Source organism: Cydia splendana, chromosome 3 (assembly GCF_910591565.1).
Source record: "Cydia splendana chromosome 3, ilCydSple1.2, whole genome shotgun sequence".
NCBI lineage: Eukaryota > Metazoa > Arthropoda > Insecta > Lepidoptera > Tortricidae > Cydia > Cydia splendana.
The window spans coordinates 23,181,416-23,202,372 of NC_085962.1; the positions used below are offsets into that span (position 1 = coordinate 23,181,416).

A 20,957-nucleotide genomic window follows, 5' to 3' on the forward strand; every position below is an offset into this window, starting at 1 on the left:
GCCCCCAGTTTACGAGTACACTATAGATGGACCGATGGACTTACCGTCTACTGCGCGTCTTTCAGCCAAGCGAGCTAGCCGTTCTGCCTTGCTCGGATCTTGCTTGCGAATTGTTCGTGCTTGGCTGATCAAAACTCTGTGCAGTTGCAGTGCTGTTGCTTTAAACAGTGTCTCATTTGGTGGTTCTTTCTGATCGCCTTCTGCGGGCTCGTAAAGGAGCCATGGCTTGAATTAGACAAAAATACTTGTACAGTCACCACACGGGATTGTTGTGTGTGCGTGCCATTTAGGGTTCTTGCTAAATTAGAAATTCTATAGCGTAAGTACTGACCAGCCAATTTATCTAGGACCCTAAATGGCGCAACAATCGCGAAGCGTGATGGTACAATAATACTATTGACGCGCACGTTAACATTAGGTACGCATTTTCTTTTTATATGGCTACCTACTTCGAGAACTGGTTCAAAACTTGCTTAGGAGATTTGAGCTACACAAACTAACTTACTAAAACGGTCGATACTCCTACAGCAAAACAAACTATGCAATGCACGTATCAAACCATAATACGTGTCTCGCATTTGTTCTACGAAAGACGATTTTTTTGTTTCATTATTATAGTTCTGTGGTGTAGAGTAACACGCATTGTTTAGAGTACCATCACCCACACTGTTAACTGTACATCGGTGGGCCTTATGCCTTTTGTAATAAGGTCCAACGATGTACAGTTAAGAGTGTTGCTGTTTGTACTTGTTTCTGCTCGCAACTTCGTCTGCGTGGATGATGATGATGATGATCGATAAAAACTATTCTATGTTTCCCTTGACCTCAAAGAATCTCCATACCAAATTTCATCTACTTTAATCGATTGAGCCATTTAAACCTGAAGAAGTAACATACAAACAGATTTTCTTTCGCATTTACTTAAGAGTTGTAGTAAGTGTGGGGTAAGATTTGTGCAGACCAAATTCAAAGATACATAGATAGTATAACTTACATAGTATATAACACGTATCGTTAAGGTTAATATGGGGAAGACTGGCATATAAAAGGCTATAGTCGGTTTTCCATAGTAAGTTGGCCCTTAAGTCAATTAGATTCGGGTTTTTTTTTGTGAGTACGTCTTATGGTGAAGGATATTTTTGCTGAGTATCAACATCCTACTAGTGACAGTTTTTGACTTATGATTTTTTTTTTTTTTTTTTAATGTATTGTTTTTCGGGATGTATTCAAGCGATTCGCTTAATTTTTTTTAAATAGTGTTCTTTATTTAGGTATGCATCGATACTCAAAAAACGAATACCAGTTGTCATATAAAAAAATAGAAAAAAAAAATAACAAAAATAAAACATTTTTTTTATGTCGTGGTGAAGTAGTGACCTCTAATTTTTTATTTTCTAGATGTAGGCCAAACATTGGCCTACTACTACACTATTTAAAAAAAAGACATACAGAGAACACTATTTAAAAAAAATTAAGCAAATCGCTTGAATACATCCCGAAAAACAATACATTAAAGAAAAAAATTAATAAAATCATAAGTCAAAAACTGTCACTAGTAGGATGTTGATACTCAGCAAAAATATCCTTCACCATAAGAGGTACTCACAAAAAAAACCCGAATCAAATTGACTTAAGGGCCAACTTACTATGGAAAACCGACTATGGCCTTTATTGCCGTCATAGAGCAAGTATCTGTATAACGTACGTCGCTCAGAAAGACACAGTCAGAAAAGAAGAGTTTCGCTCCGTCTACTTTACCAACCTTTTATAAGTGGAGTATGTGTATAAACGAAAGAGTGAAAAGCAACGAAAAATCTTGTAGCCGGTCTTCTCCGCATTGACCTGATACGTTTTTGTGTTTAGAGAGCACAATATATCGACTGGCACAGCCTTACCCAGTTTACCCTCTGTCGCGTTTTGGTAAGTGTATCTCATAAACAGTGTAGGAAACATTGGGAAGGATCCTTCATTGAATTATAATAAGGTTCCTCGTCCCTTATGGTACGATCGAGTTCAAAAACATATTTACAAGCCAACGTCCCATAAATATATTTACACGATCTTATTGTCAGTGTCTTAGAGGCGAGTAAATATATTTTTGGAACGTTGGCTTGTGAAGATGTTTATGAACTCGACTGTACCTACGATGCTTTGACGTTGTGGCATGACAATTTCATAAATATTTTGGCATGTATGTGAACGAACGTCCACGTCTATAGATAGGTTTACAATACATATTAGAACATGTCTACCTTTTACGGTGGGTACATGGTATGTATAATCCATATTCATCAATAGCAGATCGTCGTAGAATTAAGTATTAAGAGCCAACGGGAGTGGTCATTTCTCCATACAAACGTACTCCTCGTTTTCCTCCGTGGTTTTTGAAGCTAGAGCAATGATTTTTTCAACACAGATTAATATTGTCAATATCTGTGTCGGACCGTTTTGCTTTTTTTGATATTTTTGTTTTTTAAGGAGCCCTTCAAAAAAGGCCAAATTGACTATGCCGCAATGAGAGGCGTGGCATTCAAAACTGATATCGATTAGCCAAAAAAGCAAAACGGTTCGACACAGATAATTTCATAATCATTTAGATTTCCAAATTTGGTTACGATTGGTTAAGTTTTGGAGGAGGAAACAGAGGAGTACGAAACCTCGATTTTTGAGATTTTTACGCAGGATTTTTCGCCTTGTCCTTATCGCACTACTTTTAGGTGCCGCTTCCGTTAGCGAGACGGGTATATTTACCTAAAATATTTAAAACTCAGCTCCTGTTTCGTCTTAAAATGATGACTCACGGAAAAACGGCCCGGGTGCGGGCCGCGGCAACCGATACTTCGTTTTCTATGACAGATGACCGTTGATCACGTGATGCTTTCTATAGAAAACGAAGTGTCAGATGCCTCGGCCCGGACCCGGACCGTTTTAACTTGAGTCGGGAGTAGTAACGACAGGCACATATTTTAATATCTTAGGTTAGGCTATACCTAAGCATTTCTTAAACAATAAGCGTAACTCATTTACTGTGTGTCAAACAAAGCCTATATATAAGTACTTACTAATATTATAAATGCGAAAGTAAATCTGTCTCTCAGTCTGTTACGTTTTTACGCTTTAACGGCTGAATCGATCTAGATTAAAGTTAATGTGGAGATAGTTTAAGTCCCGAGGAAGGCCCCGAACACAGACAAAACATCCTCCAGACTGAGCATAGTCGCGCTACCCCCTCTGCCACGCATACGGTAATTTTACTTGATGTTCGAGTCGAAAGTGTCTTTGTGTGACGTCCGTGAACTCGTTCGTCGTTTGAACGGACCAATCACGGCACGGGACTTCGCTCACCTCGTCCCGCGCACCCCCGCATTTTTGGCATCATCGGTTGCATGAAATAATTGCTCTAAACTCGGTCTAGAGGATTCCTAGTCTATGCGAAAAAATTATTCAAGAAAAGTAAGACGGCTAGCTGTATTTGAAAAATTGTTTGAAAATTACCTTTCCAATAGCAGAATCCCGAACTTGAGTCAACATTTGGAAAGGCTCATCTTGATCAACTCCTGGAACTATGATACAAAATTATAGTTGTAATAATAACACAACCAATGTTACTGTTATCAAATAGTTATTGATAGTAGAAAAGGTGTGAACTCTAAGAACAAAATCGTGCACGTGCCGGTTTGACAGCCGAATTAGATGGCGCTATGTGGCACCATGATTTGTGGTACCTAACTAAATTGTCAAATTACGTCAACTTTTGACAACTGTAGAATTCAAGGCACGATTTCTTATTATATTTTAAACCACTTCTGCTTGAGTAGGTCATACAACTGGTCCAAAACTAATGCAAAGTATAGACTATACCTAATAGTTGCTTGGCTACAGTTTGCTCTATAAAAAAATCTATTCGAATTTTTCACATATCGGATACCTACACATTACCTTTAAAATGTCAAACTTACACTTGTCAAGCAAAAATTTCGCGTAATGGTACTTGCAGCATCCTTTTTGCCGTCCGCCGTCAACCAAATACTGGCTGGCCACAGCAATAGATGCCATGTAGAATTTTTCAGCCAACCAAAGTATTCCCTTTCCCCTTTCAGCGTAGCACAATGCTAGCCCCAATAAATACAGGGCTTCACTTTTGGTGTTACCTTGAATAAGATAATAAACGGGTTGTTAACAGTTATGACGTATTATGACGTTGAAACGGTATTTTTCCTTGCCATGCGAGCATAACATGACTACTTAATGACAGGGCTCAACCTGAGTTGTGGACTTGTTTACCTTTTATACATATACATGAATGATGTTGAATTCCGCGAACACTGATGTTATTCAAATAAAAAGGATTTGTAAAACGATAATATAAATTGCCATGAGGAGACAATTCTTCCTTTCCCTATTTAATTTACTTGCTAAGTATTAAAAAATGCAACAACTAACATACCCAAGCACCTACTACAAAACACATTTATGCCTTTTTAAATGGCTGCTATTTAACTGATCACCAGATTTAGTAAAATTTAATACCAAAAAAATCTATTTTACCACCCTAAAATCATGAATGATCACCAAAATTATAACACCATTTTAATGTGAAATGATTACCAATTTTATTACATTTTACTATCCTTTTAAAGGAAATGACACCAAACTAATCATTATTAACCCAAAAATAGTCAATGATTACCAAATTTCAAACCCCATTTTAATGCGAAATGATAACCAAATGTTTACATCTTGCTATCCTATTAAAGAAAATGACACCAAAATAATCATTGTAAACCCAAAAATAGTAAATGACCACCAAAATTAGAACTCCATTTTAATGTAAAATGATAACCAAATTTTTAATTCTTGCTATCCTATTAAAGCAAATGGCTCCAAAATAATTATTGTAAACGCAAAAATAGTAAATGATCACAAAAATTGTAACCACATTTTAATAAAAAATGTGCAAACATTTAATATATCGTTATCCTATTAAATTAATTAATCCACTTCGTCACCTTTTTCTAGTAGCATTTTATTTCTGTAACAGTCGCAGTTCTAACCTAACCTAACCCACTTTTCTAGTAGCATTTTGTTTCTGTAAGGGTCGCAGTTCAAACCTAACCTAACCCACTTTTCTAGTAGCATTTCTTTTCTGCAAGGGTCGCAGTTCAAACCTAACCTAACCCACTTTTCTAGTAGCATTTCGTTTCTGTATGGGTCGCAATTCAAACCTAACCTAACCCACTTTTCTAGTAGCATTTCTTTTCTGTAAGGGTCGCAGTTCAAACCTAACCTAACTCACTTTTCTAGTAGCGTTTCGTATCTGTATGGGTAGCAGTTGAAACTTAACCTAACCTACTTTTCTAGTACCATTTCGTTTCTGTAAGGGTCGCAGTGCTAACCTAACCTAACCCACGTAACTGATAGCAGTTTAACTTACTTTTCTAGTAGCATAACGAAATGCTACTAGAAAAGTAGATTAGGTTAGTTAGGTATGCGGTGCGGGCTACGGGGGGTTGAGCGGGAGGGGCTAGTAATTTTGGCATTAGTTTACTTTATTTGGTAATATGTATACATTTTTTGGTAATCATAGTGGTTTATTTAGGTGAAAATATCGCATTAATTTGGCCTTCAAGATTTGGTGATCATTAATGATTTTTGGTGATCATTCAATATATTTGGTATTTGAATACAATTTGAAGTGCAGTCGTAATTAAAGTGGTGTTACTTTTGTATTTTTAGGCCTTATTTTTTTGGTGTTCAGTAATTTTTTTTGGTAAGCATGATTTTTTTATTTAGGGTACCAATGTATTTTTTGGTGGTCATTATATTTGTAGCCTTTTTAAATTAAGACAATCGGTGGAAAGACACGTCATTATGATAAAATTAATCATACCGTGATTAAAGTCACTGTAGGTACATATAAAAGGACCATTAAAGTCGCAATTCACTAAACGAGCTAAAAGATGGTATTACCAAAAATAAGTTTTGGTGGAATGCAATTATAGGTACCTGTGTAAAGAAATTCTAGGTAAGAACAAAAGAAAGGATTGATGCGTTCGAAATGTGGTGCTGGCGGAAAATGCTGGGGATCAAGCGGACAGCCCGTAGCACAATTTGCACACAGCGCTCTCCACTATTTGCACACAGCGCATACTACGATTTTCGGACACGTGGCTAGACGCGAAGATAGTCTGGATGTATTGATAATGATCGGTCACGTAGAATGGAAGAGAAGTAGCGGAAGAGCACCTACCCAGTGGATAGACACAGTAAAAGCATATGGTATGGTCTTGACCCAAGGCCCAGGCTTGCCTGCAAAGGCGCAGGATAGGAGTGCCTGGAAGAAAGTGGTGCTAAGCGTCTGTGGTAATCACGACCCTCAACAATGAGGTTATGACTGGAAAGAAGAAGAAGAAATAAATTGTTCTCACCTCTATCCCGTTCTTTTTCAGCTTTCTGTAGCTCGCCACAAATATGTTCCAGATAATCGGGTCTCTTTGTAAGATCGATTATAATCCCGATATCATCCTCCATGACTAATTGCATGTTATCGTACAGAAGGTCTTGTATGTAATCGGAAGCCTCGCGATATCCTGCCTCTCTCAGCTCCAAAATCAGGCATTCGTGTAGCGGCAAGTTACGCCTGTAATATTCATTTTAGGCAAATAAATTTGAATATTTTAAGTGTAACATCAAAACTAACAGTCAAATAATAGGCCATTAATTATTTTTATAGATATCATCATCTTCCACATGTACACACACATACACATGTACCAACATTTCACAAATAATGAAAGTAATCTACATTCAGTAAAATAGGGTATTTTAATATGGGTACAGTCGGCGATAATAATATGTATACGAAAGGAAAACGCGCTTGAATATTGGTATCTCCCACAGTCGAATAGTTTTACAAATAGGCGTTGGCGCGTTGTCCTAAGCTGTCTGATACCATTGCAGACTGTACCTATTATGAAATTAAACATTTAACCAACTAGCTTCTGCCCTCAACTTCGTCTGCGTGAAAGATGATGATGATTGATAAAAAGTTATCTTATGTCCTTCCTCGCACCTCAAACTATCTCCATACTAAATTTCTTAATCGGTTCAGCGGTTTAAGTGTGAAGACATAACAGACAGACAGACAGTTACTTTCGCATTTATGATGTATATGGATTACGCAAGACACTAATTTATTGCCTACCTCCTTACTGCCTTCGAGTCCAGCGCATCCATGGCATAAATCAACTTGTTCCTCATATTTTCTACACTATTTTTAGTCATACATGCCATCAGTTTCGGCAGCTCGCGCTTTTTACCAAATTGGCTACTCGGAATAGCCGCCATTGTCCTTGTACCACCGCTTATAACTATTTCAAATAAACAATACCATTATAAAAGCACAAATTGATATTCCCAATATTCCATTTAATTTAGTTACGTAACTGTCAATTTTGGCATATTTCATTTTTTTTTGCCCGTCCGTTACTGCGAGTATAGACACTATAATAATAGCCAAATATACGTATTTATAACCTTATTTTACTCACGCCATGCCGCATTGCGATTACATTATTTGTAGGCGCTTATTAACATTGTCTATTGAGTCGAGTGTTCAGAAAATCTTTCACAAAGAAAGTTGTGACAAAAAACCGTATCTTATTACTCTTATATGGGACCTTGTTAAATTTTACTAGCTCAGGAAATGTTGCAGCGAAATTATATCCCAAGGGGCTTAGTTTTGCGGGTAACAAAGCCGAACGGGTAACAAAGCAAACCAAACTTTTTGACCTAACAAGAACGCTACAAAACTCCTTGAGTTGTTGTAATGTCCTGGGCAAGTCCACGGCCATCGGGGGTGCTTTCTTTAACATAATAAAGAAATGCCAACACGAACTTACCCGATTCTAAGGGAAATTTGGCCAAGTTACGGAATGTTAGTTGTATTAGACGGGCGTGTCGGGCAATTCGTATTCTGGGTGTCGCCGGCGTTCGGTAGTTAGTCGAAACAACATCCAAATCGTTGAGCGAAATTGCCGCGATCCTTTGCTATTCTCTCGGGACCCGGATGAAGGATCAATCTACATTTAAAAGCGTCTCTATAAATTAGACTCTACAAATTCAGTCGTCCGTATTAAGAATAATTATTTACTTTAAATAAGTAATTTATTTGACTGGCACGCTTTTCACTTTAGCTTCAGTTCGCATATTTGCTTATCTATATGTAAGTTATAAAAGAAAGACAAAAATGCTTTTCAGTTGTCTGGTTTAACAAATAAACCTAAGTTTTTACTCAACTGCATAAAGTAAGTACCTAACCTACATATTAATATTTTAAACCTAATAGATACATACCTACTTGTACCTGTTTTTCTGGGAAAAAATACATACCTATCCTAATGTATAGTTTAAGCTTACTAAGCCTTAAGGAAAATTAATGTTGGGCAAAGCTTTACTGAAAAGTTATCGGGTAAAATGTTGGCCAAACTTGTGTAATAAAACCAAACGACACTCATTTGTCACAGATAAATTTCAAGATTAACATGCTACATAAATATACGAGCATTTCAAGCTTTGATTTTCATGCACTTAATTACAGGACGCCGTTTTATAAACTCCTGTTACCATACCCCTAGTGAAAATTACATTCGATAGCGTGACGTGATGACGTACGCGTTTGCGTTAAAGGTCTCTGCCCACTACACCGTATCATACCATGACCGTGCTGTGAACGCACAGTGAACGTATCAGGCACGGAATGTAACGCGATACGGACTACTATGCCCACTACACCGTGTCCACATTGTTTCATATCCGTACATAACGGGTTTAGTGCCCGTAGTAACCTCGCATCATCCCCATAGCATCCGCCTATAATCCCCGTAGCATCCGTGGTTCATCCCCTTAGTACCCGCGTTTTATCCGCGAGAGCATGACTCGTCAGAAAGAGCGAGCGAATAGTTATCAGACTGGTAAGAGCGAGCAAGAAATATAGCAACGCGTTTATAACGGGCTTAGAACGGTCACCATACGCGGTTATAACCCGTATGCTCACCGTTTCGCAACCTGCACCACCACCACCAGCACCACCGTTCTGGCAACGTTGCGTGCCATGCACGGAGCGTTTCGGCACCGGCAAAATATCCTCGCCGACTATTTTTGACGGTCCGTGCATGGCACGCGACGGGTATGGTCGGTGACGGAACGGGCTAGTGGGCATAGTCTCATACTTTTTAATACAAAAAATATTTTTTTGCCTGACACGTTCATTAGCACGGTCATGGTATGATACGGTGTAGTGGGCAGAGACCTTCAGTGTAATTCTGTATGGGATTTCTATGGGCCATCGAATGAAATTTACACTAGGGGTTCTGTACTACAAGCGGAAGCCTCTACTAAAGTCAGGAATATAAGCACGAAGAATTTCGTACATTAACCCGCCACTTCCTATCTCTATCGCACGCGCATAATTTAATTGCTGTCCCGCTCGCATTCGCGTTAACCGCCGGTATAATGGGGGCGACAGCAATATAATTACATGAGTGCGATAGAGATAGCGGGTCAATATATATACGAATCGCTTATCGTCCTTACTTTAGTCAGACATTTATCACAGGGAAACATTAGCTTGTATCAAAATTTAATGGTATATAAAACGGCCTCCAGCTATTGATTAGAACACATGGGTATTGGGTATAATGAATCGCGCGTAACGCTCGTAACCAATATAGATACTAAGTAATGGTACACAGAAGACATTTTATATTAATTTACTGTTACGCAAGGACACACGCTGACATACCTAATGTAATGGACACACCGTGACCCGTGACCAATTTCATGTACATTATTGTATTGACAATCTTAATTTGTAGGTATACACATACAAATGAAACACGGCGGACATAATTACATAAATATAATGAGGGTCAAATCGGCAGTCCGTAGGGGAGAGCGGGATAAGACGGGGTGGCGGGTAAGACGGGGTAGGGGCATTATTTGGCGATACGACTGACCAACCAGAATCCCGTTAGTGCATGACGATGCCTCGCCATCATGGTAATCAGTTCGCACAGTGACCGGCTAGACAAAAGGTGTCGTTAATTATTATTAGCAAAAAACGGTTTTTCTCATATTCCTTATTATTTTAATGTTTTTTTTTTATTTGTGTTTGTTGCCTTAATATCACCAGCACAAATACAGTGTTATTTTATTCCTATGGTCCAGCGATCATGCCAGCAGCTAAGGACTTGTTTAGTTTCAAATACGTTATGGTTTTTTTACAAAAATTTCATCAGCCACAGGGGGGCCAGATGGGATACATTGCCCCTCCGTAGTTTTAAAGTGATGAAATTGCAGATTTGAATGTATTTATATGTATATATATTCTATATATTCTCGTAGAATGGTGAAAACGCATTAAAAGAAAGTCAAATAGAGGAGAATGGTCACCGGAGGCCATGAAAAAAGCGGTGAATGGTGTTATTATAGAAGGGAAGATGCGGTACATCTTAGCTGCAAAAACATTTTCTGCCCCGCAGACGACTAAGAAATAAAAGTAAAACCAGTTCGTGAGAAGTTATTAGACGACGATTCCAATAGCCATCAATTGAAGTTTTGTTTAGGCCCTAGTGGGCCCTAAAGATACTGTTTATATGAATCATTCCTATAAGTCCATCTTACCCCATAGGGGTATCCCATCTTACCCTACCTAGGGGGCAAGATGGTGGGAAGGGACCTTATGACATTTTTTTTTTTTTAATTAATTATTGTACTAGAGTTCCTACTAAGTGTTGAGTATGAAAGACTAATAACCAAAGATTAAAATAAAAATAACAAAAGCTTAAAAATAGTTGCATTTTCAGTTTTATTGGACGTGAAACCTTAAGTACCCCGTCATACCCCCCTCTCCCCTACTGAATGCGACACTATGTACAGGTCTGTCCTTCTGTTCCCTCTAAACTACAAAAAGGCTGAATAGAGTGAATAGATTGTAATGAATATTAACGTAGGTGACTTTCATTCCAGATTACTTAACTAAAAAACTGGACTAAACACTACCCTACTACCCCAAAAAAACTACAACTATTACATTATCCCTGTGTGTTGCCAACTTAATCCTTACTGGGGCGAGCCTGGCGAGGCGCCAACCCGTCGTAGCCGCTGCGACGCGATCAATTCTCAAATCCCTGAGTCTCAAGTTCAACCGCCTTCAAGATCTCTGGATAAATACACGGCAAATAATGTGGAAATAATGTGGATGTGTATCTACGAATGGAATTGCGGCTTTGAAGAGGAATTTTTCGAATGAAACCGCTCATTATAGAACATAGTTTTAATCAATAAACGTTTAAGTTCCGTGTTGCGTGCTACCTAACTACAGTAGGTAAGGGAGTAATCTGACATTCATAATTAGCTTGAAAAACATTTCCATTCGTTTGATTTGCTAACTAATTAGTGCCTGCCGTCTTGTGGAATCCGGAATCATAATTATATTTGTTTCAATAATCAATAGGTATAAAAAAGATGAAAACCAAACTTACGATAGCAAGGTCTGGCGGATTCTTAATGCTCAGATTTATTCTATGTACTATTCGGATAAAATAAAAATAAGACTGTGAAATAGGTACCTAATTAAAGACAAATGTATTATTTTACATAATTATTATATTTAAAATTGATTCAAGTTACATTGATAACAAAATATTTAGAAGTGTAATATGAACATGCAGCATACTATTTCTCTTTGTGCACATTTTCTTGCCCGGGTTCCGTGGTCGCAGGCTGCCCACTGTCGGACGTCTGACCAGCAAGTATATCTCGCCTGGACGTAACCGGCTTAGCAAGGATCTTGGAGCTGTAGCGAACGATGTCACTTGAAGCGTCTTCTTCGGTCTGGTCGTTGTGTGTTTCGTCCCCTTCCTTTTTCTTCTTTGCATTCTTAATAGCCGTTAACATTTCTGAATGAGAAATACAAAGTGGTATGTTAATAGGCAAACGGCACAATGTGACTACGAGTAATTATTCTGGTTTGCCTGAAGCGGTACGCTTGTCAAGGGAGGAAAACTACAAGCTTAGTCAGCCACTTAGCTTCAATGCAACATATGTCTTTATTTTCTATACGTCTCTGTTGCCCGTTTTCTCTTCATTCATTAAATCTTTATTTTCGTATCGTCACACAGTCCATCCGCTTTTTTCGTTTTCCTTGTTCATTCTTTATACAATCCTGTCTCATCAAGCCACCCCCCCCTAACATTCTCATATCCATCACATACAATCTCGTTTCATCCGTCACCGTTAGGGCATACCGCTCTGATCCCTAGATGACGACAGGTCTTACAACGGTCTAATAGATTTTACCCTTCATTCGAAGGGTCATCCGGGCATCACAAATAGTGCCCGTGACCTGTGGCCACGTTATCCGGCCTTTTTCAAGATACCTATCTTTAACGGGACCGAAGGAACAAATTAGGATAAAGTATTTTTTTTAAACTTAATTATTTTACATATGTAATTCGAACTTGTTTGTGGTAAATGTATAACTTACCTCGTCGAAAGTTTGCCGAGAGGGGCATTATGTTATTTTGCTGATATTTTTACCATAAAGCGATTTAATTACATCTTTTTTATTTTGAACAATTAAGGCAGTTTTGACGTTAATAGCATGGGTTGAAGTATGGAAGGTTGAAGTCAAAGAAAGTCATCAATAACTTTTTTCTATAGTGGTGTTGGTCATAGACAAAAACGATCTATCTTTAGGTACCTTTGCGAGGTTGAATAGAGGTATATTGAGGTATATTCGCTTAATCAATCATAGGTAATTTCGATGCGGCTTTTATACGTGAAAGCAAGTTTCCTTGCGGTGTCGGTGGTTCCAATGCAATTCAAATGGTTCTCAGCTACGGGTATGTTTGACAAAAATCGATCGATATCAGAAGTTTGAAGAGTATCAGCTCTCAACTGGATTTTTGACATAATGCGTAGTTAGGGTTTTTTTAATTAATAGTTATTCCATTATTAAACTAAAAACCAACGCTAAAGCTGAAAACCAACGTGACAAAAATCTCACGTGTTCATGCACCAGTGCAATTCCTATACGAGATTAATTTATGCTTAAATCGTAAAGGCTAAGTATCCGCTTATTTATTCGTAAAGTAAGTTACAACATTAAACTTATTTTTAAAGACTTATCATACGTTGTTATTTACCTTTAAAAAATGTATTCTTACTAAATTTCAATCGTAATGTGTAATTAGGTATGTCTTGAAATAAATAGTTGTGACATACGAGCAGACGGACGGAACGGACAGACGGACATGACCATTTTGGCTACGGAACCCTAAAAATCGTTTATTATAAAATGCTTCAATAACATTTCGTATTGAATCGAAAATAAACTATGTGTACATAAATTCCTTTGCTTACACAAATAATAACCCCAACGCTACATTTTACACATGTATTCTTGGTGCATTACCAATATTACCCAGTATTAGCTACGTGTGGCGTGCAAGTCGCGTGGCATGTGGCAGCCCATCAGAGCGTCACCATTAATCTCCGTGCATGCTACACACCACTGCTAAGTTCATTCAACGCAACCAGATATTGCAACTATTGCCACTATGCAACTTTTTGCACCCTGCTTTATTCAATTATTCATGACTTGCTTGCTCTATTTTTTTTTAATTATATGTTTTACCTATTTAAAAAGTTGAAGACAAGGTTAATCCAAAAAATGTTTCATTAAATTTAAACTTTGTCGGTAAAAAACTATTGATACCTAACTAACAAAACTCCTGACTCGTGAATGATTGATATGAAATAACGACGTATAGTTTTATGAGTAATGAGTATAATATACTACACTGGGGAGGGAAATTAGTAAAATAAAATCCCGGCGATAGTTTATTTCAGAATATAAGGAAAACCGGAAGGGATGAGCGTTTTGCTTAAGCACGTACGTTATAATATAAATATAATTTTCACCACACCAGCTCGGAAAGGCTTACTTTGCACTTCAAAAACTGATAGCAAAGTTGCATTTTATTCACATGTGAGGCAAAGTAATCAAATGCAAATTTTGAGTTGTTTTTTATGTTTGCTGGTAGAATTGACTTTTAAATGATAATTTTAGATGATAAATATTTAATAACATTCATTTGAATTTGATTTTGTTTGATATTTTACATTTGATATTTGCTTCGGGTTGGTGTGGTGAAAAATTTTGTGTTTCACTCGAGGGCAAATTTTGTTTAACCCTCGTGCTTTGTAACCCTCGCAACGTCAAGATTCCATTTTTCGAACCACTCGCTACGCTCGTGGTTCAATTATGGAATCTTTCGCTTGCTCGGGTATCAATATTAGCACGAGCGGTTAAACAACAACTTTGCCCCCTTGTAAAACAAATAACTATTACGCAACATAGCGTTAGCTCAATAATACACAGGCCAATTCGAACGTACACGGACATCCTGAATGATATTATATTATTTAGCTATCGTGCGTCTCGCCCGAGCCAATACATGTACGGACAAGTACAGGCGAAATGCACGATAACGAAAGGCATTTATTATTAACCGGGCAACTAAAATATTAAACAGGAACTTTCACTGGGCATATAATAATATAATTTGGCTGTGCATTAATATTTTAGCGCCAATAAATTTATATTAGCCTCAAATTTAAGCATCATATTATTTAAAAACTGGCAGCAAAAACAAGCCATCCAAAAAATTTATAGGGAACGTGAATTCATAGGTTGGCATCTAAAATAATAAGTTGGCAACTAATATTGTAAACCGATCATAAAATTTGGTTGTTTATATATGTACTCGTACATATCCAGAATACCTAAGATACCGATATACATAAGCTTTAAAACTCCATTTTTAAATAATTTAAACATCATTGCATACCTAGTTCTTTAAATTGACAAGGTTGACCGTGTAGTGACCAAACAAAATATTTTAAAAGAAACTTAATTTTTTTAATTAATAGATAGCCGTTTTCTTTTTAATGTGCTTCGTAAATGGTCTCCAATATATTGATTCAGTTGCCAAATAAATATTTGGTACCTGCCTAAAAATAATCAAAAGCTGTAACGGCATTAAAATGTTGTCTCATATTGATATATTTAAGGCTCTCTTTTTGTTGCCAATCTATTAATTTTAGTAGGTACCCATTTCTATTTTTTTAAACTACTCAAATTCGATTAATTAGTTGACCGGTTAAATACGTGCCATAACGAAATTACATCAAATATAATTATGCTGTGAGTGTACGTTCGTATTGGCCTGATAGTCCAGTGACTTGAACCTCGACTGAACTAAATTAATGGTTCCGTGGCACGAGATTTCTATCGCAAGCATGTAGATTTAATAAATAGCATCGTTTTTGCTTTACTTGTAAACATGGGTAATGGGAATTCCTCAAATTCCATTCTCTTTGCTTTTATAAATTATAAATCACTAACTATACACAGATAAAAAAGATATCTTAATTCAAAACTCAAACCTCTCTTGCGCACAGTTGCTTAAAGAAAATAATATATTGCTTAGTCCAATAAATATGTGTGAGTCAAACTCATTTCAGAAAATGTCACTTCTGTGGACTCAACATGTTTCTACCCTGGTACATGTATATCCCGTTTTTCTTTTTTTGAGTGCCAATTACTGAAAAAAGTATCCGGGCTGTAAGGGTGCAGTTTAAAGTTAGCGTTTGATTCTGTTAACTTTGCGTTGTCTGCAAGAAAGACGCGACCGAGTTAAGCATGGAATTAAATGTGTATGACCCAGGTGTATTACAAATGATAAATAAACTAGGTAATACATCTATTAAATCTCATATGCATCTTAATCATACTTCGTTGTAATTTCGATTTAATTAACGGATATTAATAATAAAGCTATACATAGGTACATTAATGTGGAATTAAGGAAATCTTAGGTACAATTTAAACTTAATTTATCAATACCTACCTTAGGTAGGTATTATTTTGCTTAACTTATAAACCTAATAACGCAATATACGTAAATATTGTAAATCTTTGTTATTTTTTCCCCTGAAAATTGTTTACAGTTTCATTTAATTATTGCTAACACTTATTTATCTTGAACACTTGTGTGACATGCAATTCCCCTCTTTTTTAATTTTGTGTGATTTATGAAAGCTTAGCAAGGTCGTTTCGTGCCAAAAAATCATTGTTTCATAAAAGGGTGAAAGGGTTTCATAATTTAGATTGGTAACGCTTAATTTCTTCGCCTGTTAGTAACTACAAATGATCTGTTACACGCATCGTGTAACAACATAGGTAGGGTTTGCAATCCGGATCCGAAATGTATGAACTTATCCGGATCTGGATCCGGATCCGCGGATATTCCCATACATTTCGGATCCGTCGTGCAAACCCTAAACATAGGTATGTGCGTTGCAGGGCCTAATCCCATTTTGGCACCCTCAAAAGGCGCATAACATAATGCTCTTAAGTAAAATGTTATGTAGGCACCCCTAACAATGAACATAACATACAATTTGTTGTATGTTATGTTCATTGTTAGGGGTTTATTTTTAGAGTTCTGTACCCAAAGGGTAAAAACGGAATCCTATTACTAAGGGCCACTTACACCATCCCACTAACCCGGGGTTAAGCGGTTAAACCGTTAACCTAGTGTCAAATTGTACTGGTAACCATGGTAACTCCATGTTTAACCGGTTAGCCCCGGGTTAGTGGAATGGTGCAAGTGGCGCTAAGACTCCGCTGTCCATCTGTCTGTCTGTCACCGGACTATAAAAATCGTTGCAGACTTAGATTGGGCTGACTCTAACTAACTAGTACACACAATACCTACAAGCCTCATTGAGCTTACTGCCGGACTAGATTATTTATTTAAGATTGTCCCATAATATTTATTTGTTTATTAAGTTTGTTGTTCTCCACTAGTAGGTAGTATTGTTATCTATTATACCCGGTTTAAATTAACACCCGCTGACACCACTTTGGCATAGGGCCAACAAAATCGATGTGATTTAGGGGAACAGCCTTGAGTAACCCAAAACAAACCTGATCCGTCAATACTTAGTCACAATACAAACAATAAAATGTATCAAGTCTCTATGAAATAACTCAACCTATACTACGAGTAGGTAACTACCGATCCTGCTCACAAGATTTCACGATAATCCGTTGAGAAATGCGACCTGCATAGGAGAACATCTCGACATACCTAATTAAGTTGAATTATACTGTATGAAAGCTTTTTTGTCCAAACTGAAAAGGATACCTTCGCTAACGCGCTCGGTCAATTACGGGGGCAACTTTTAAAAGACAATCATTTTCAAAGGTAAGAAAATTGTTCATTCACTTAACTAGGAAAAGCTCTTAAATAAACCAGTCCATTCTCCGCTATCTCATCGATAGGCCAATAAAAATGTCGCACAGTCATAGGCCGAGGACATTAAGAACATTATGATAATGTCGAAGGCTTTGTTTGGATAATGTTATAGCTTTGGTGACTTTGGTACGAGGAATATATGTGATATATACCTAAGTCAACGACATAGAGGAGTAAAAATGCTCATATCTCGGAATCGGTATTACTATTTTGATATTATTTTATTACTTACGGCAATAGATAGACGATAATAAATAATAGATAGATAGGCGGGTCGTATGCATGTAGGGGAAGTCCGGGTATAGTGAACACCTTTACCTTTGACTTGACATAACAGAAAAGTTTAACACGGAAGAAATAAAAAAAGCGTCTATAATGAGTCTTTATTTAATAAACTTTTAATTTAAAACAACATAAGCCTCCAATGTTTAACAATTTCTGTAATTTTTAACAAAACGTATAAAAATATATTTTATTCGCGTTGCCCAGGGTGCCGGGCAAAGTGAAACAGGCCCCCGGGCAAAGCAAATATCAGTTATAAAATCTTAGTAAACTCAATAACTATGGGAATTTTCATCAATCAACATAAGATCATTTCAATAATATTAATTAGAAAAAGTTATCACAAGTAACTTTTGGTATATTTTTCAGTGATTTCATAAGCATAAGTTTTCATGGCATGTCTAAGGAATTTTTTTTACAGTGAATCCACGTTCTGGTAGCCAATTCAATGACGTCTGTAAGCCAGGAGCCCTCATCGGTCTTTTTTTGATATTTATATACCATCTGTAACAAAATATTATCATAAAAAAATTTGACCTCATAAATTCAAAGTGCTAAGTCAACACGCTATCCGCTTTGCCCGATCCACTTTGCCCAATCAGTCAGCTTACAAAATTAAGAATGTTTAAAAAATAACCGTTGCGTTGTTTTAAAAGAAATGCATTGTAAAAGGAAGATACTTTAATAAGCAATAAAAGCATCTTGAATTAAAATTCGAGATCATTACTATGACAAGGTAACAGACAAAGTACTTACCTTTCAAAATCGAATATTTTACACTAAAAACACATTTTGAATCGTCATCGCAGACGCTCGCAGCGGCCGCTCCTTATGACGCTTGCCGCTCAAAGAGTGAAGTATTCTGAACATCATATTATTATAGGCGCGTGGTGCTATAAAGACGAATAATTTAGGATTGGGAGGCCGAATTCGCTTTGCCTGGGGTGTTCGCTTACCCAACCTTCCCCTAATGTAAGTTTGCCACCTGCGATGATTTATAAAAAAACCGGGCAAGTGCGAGTCGGACTCGCGCACGAAGGGTTCCGTACCATAATGCAAAAAAACGGCAAAAAAAAAACGGTCACCCATCCAAGTACCACTGACCCCGCCCGACGCGTTGCTTAACTTCGGTCAAAAATCACGTTTGTTGTATGGGAGCCCCACTTAAATCTTTATTTTATTCTGTTTTTAGTATTTGTTGTTATAGCGGCAACAGAAATACATCATCTGTGAAAATTTCAACTGTCTAGCTATCACGGTTCGTGAGATACAGCCTGGTGACAGACGGACGGACCGACGGACGGACGGACGGACGGACGGACGGATACTAACTATGCGCGGATATTAATATTTTTGTATCATTCATATATGTAAGAGTAATAATCTGATAAGGTAAACGTACTAGTGCTCGACATGCTAATGCCCAATAGATGACACCTTGCTGTCACCTCCGGACCGCGTCGAGCACCAGTACGTTTACCTTATACAATACATACTTACTTACTTACTTCGCTGGCTCAGCAACCGCGGATGCGGATGCGGATGTCAAGATTTGGTACTTAAAAAACGTCAAATATTACATTTTTAGCATTTTTTATTTAAAAAAAACGAAACGTTTAGTATTTGAGCAAGAATATAGGTGCGTTTTATTTAATAAACAGTAACTTGGCCGACTTTTCGGGATCTAGGCGATTTCGTTATATATAATGACGAAATTACCTAGCACTTACGCCGCCGGCGCCGCCGCTAATACGTTCCTGTTACCGACTTGGTCGACATCCGCATCATGCGGATGCTCCGCATCGATTTTATGCGGATGCATAAAACAATGCGGATGTTCCGCGGATGCGGATGCGGATGCGAATATTCGCAACATCCCTGGCTTGGATATCATATCACACAGTCTTTCCTCCAGGTTTGAATAACCTTTTTTGTAGGAAATTTTATGCTAATTATTCTTGTGTTAAAATATTTTTTGCTATTGGACATCCTTTACGAGTTATTTACGAATGACTAAAAAAGAGGACCTTAGTATTTATTTTCTCCCTTCAATATTTTTTTTAATATTGATCTTAGCGAAAAACAGGAGCACTTATTTTATAAGAAATCTGAAACAGATTATTTACGTAAAATATATTTTTTTGCTGTGGGCTACCGTTTACGAGTTATTTACGAAAAACTAAAAAAATAAACGATTGTAGAACAAATTATAAGTAACTTTCCCACATTAATAATATTTTGTATTGAGATCACTCTGGCCCCCGCTTAATATTATTTTTTATCTCCCATTTATCAACAGTTTTGTATAATAAACAATATATTTTCTTAAACGTAATAAGTGTAGCTTTACAACTATATTTTTTGTTTTCAGATTCCTACTACACTTTAAAAAAAAATTGGTAATTATGAAAAAATCCAAGATACGTTTTTTTGTCTTTTCTACTTTATGTTTTTTTTTTGTTAGAAAGTGCATTGTTTTGGTTCCAAAAAAAAATTCCTCATCCTTAATTTAACCGAAAATGATATATCACATGCCCTAATAGGTACAGTTTTAGAGAAATGTTGCTCCAAGTGAAGCGCGGCGGCGTTGAACTTCCCCCCTCCCCCCCACTAAATGAGACGTGGCTCTCGAGGTCTCCCGGTCTGTATCTGCTCATGACCAGCTAAGAATCAACTGTGCCAAGTTTCAGCGCATAGTCACAAAGTGCAAGGTGTCGTGCACTAACAAACTAGCTAGTAGTACCTAAATAACGTTTTTCATCTGACGACTTCTGTATTTATTCGGTTTATTTAGTACGCGTATCTAATGAATTCGATTTTAGTTAATTTACATTTAAATACGTCACATGTGACATGAACAGACAAGGAGAGTAAGATAAAATATATTGTTTCTCTTCCTTCTTTCAATGGAACTTTTTTAGAGTTTCTCTTCCTCAAAGGAGGCTAGTGGTTAACACGAAACTCAAAATACTCTCATTTGCATCTTAAAAAATACAGGATGGGTCACTGACCTGTCCCAGTAAAGTGAGGTAGTGTGCGTGAAGTGTGCTTGTGTGTGAAATGGGGTAATTTGACAGAATCTGAAAATTTTCCTCGGGCATACCTCGCCTTAACGCCGAAACTTTTAAAAGCAGCAGAATAAGCTTTTGGAACTTATATATATCGATTACCGATGGTCTCAAAGGCGGTGGGCGCGTGGGGGCAGTACGATAATGTATTACTTCACAGCTAAACCAGTATGCTACCATTGCTACCAGTGCATGAAATAAACATTAGGACTCGTTA

General features: G+C 37.2%; 1 protein-coding gene and 2 long non-coding RNA genes across 4 annotated transcripts in view; 1 reads left to right on the forward strand and 2 right to left on the reverse strand.

Moving 5' to 3' along the window:
• Positions 1 to 7,447, reverse strand: part of LOC134806819 (uncharacterized) — a 70,371-nt gene extending 62,924 nt beyond the window's left edge. For both annotated transcript variants that reach the window (XM_063780208.1, XM_063780207.1), the window contains exons 1-5: positions 7,205 to 7,447; positions 6,429 to 6,640; positions 3,960 to 4,151; positions 3,496 to 3,563; positions 45 to 225 (exon numbers count right to left, since the gene is read on the reverse strand). In XM_063780208.1, coding sequence (XP_063636278.1) covers positions 45 to 225; positions 3,496 to 3,563; positions 3,960 to 4,151; positions 6,429 to 6,640; positions 7,205 to 7,347 — 796 coding nt within the window. In that variant the 5' untranslated portion in view covers positions 7,348 to 7,447. The remainder of the gene's footprint in view (positions 1 to 44; positions 226 to 3,495; positions 3,564 to 3,959; positions 4,152 to 6,428; positions 6,641 to 7,204) is intronic.
• Positions 1 to 20,957, forward strand: part of LOC134789411 (uncharacterized) — a 550,672-nt gene that overhangs the window by 239,780 nt on the left and 289,935 nt on the right. The window lies entirely within an intron of this gene.
• Positions 11,924 to 12,681, reverse strand: LOC134806316 (uncharacterized). The gene is made up of 2 exons (XR_010146510.1): positions 12,548 to 12,681; positions 11,924 to 11,960 (listed from the first exon to the last, which is right to left on the reverse strand). It is a non-coding gene; the product is annotated as an uncharacterized LOC134806316 (long non-coding RNA).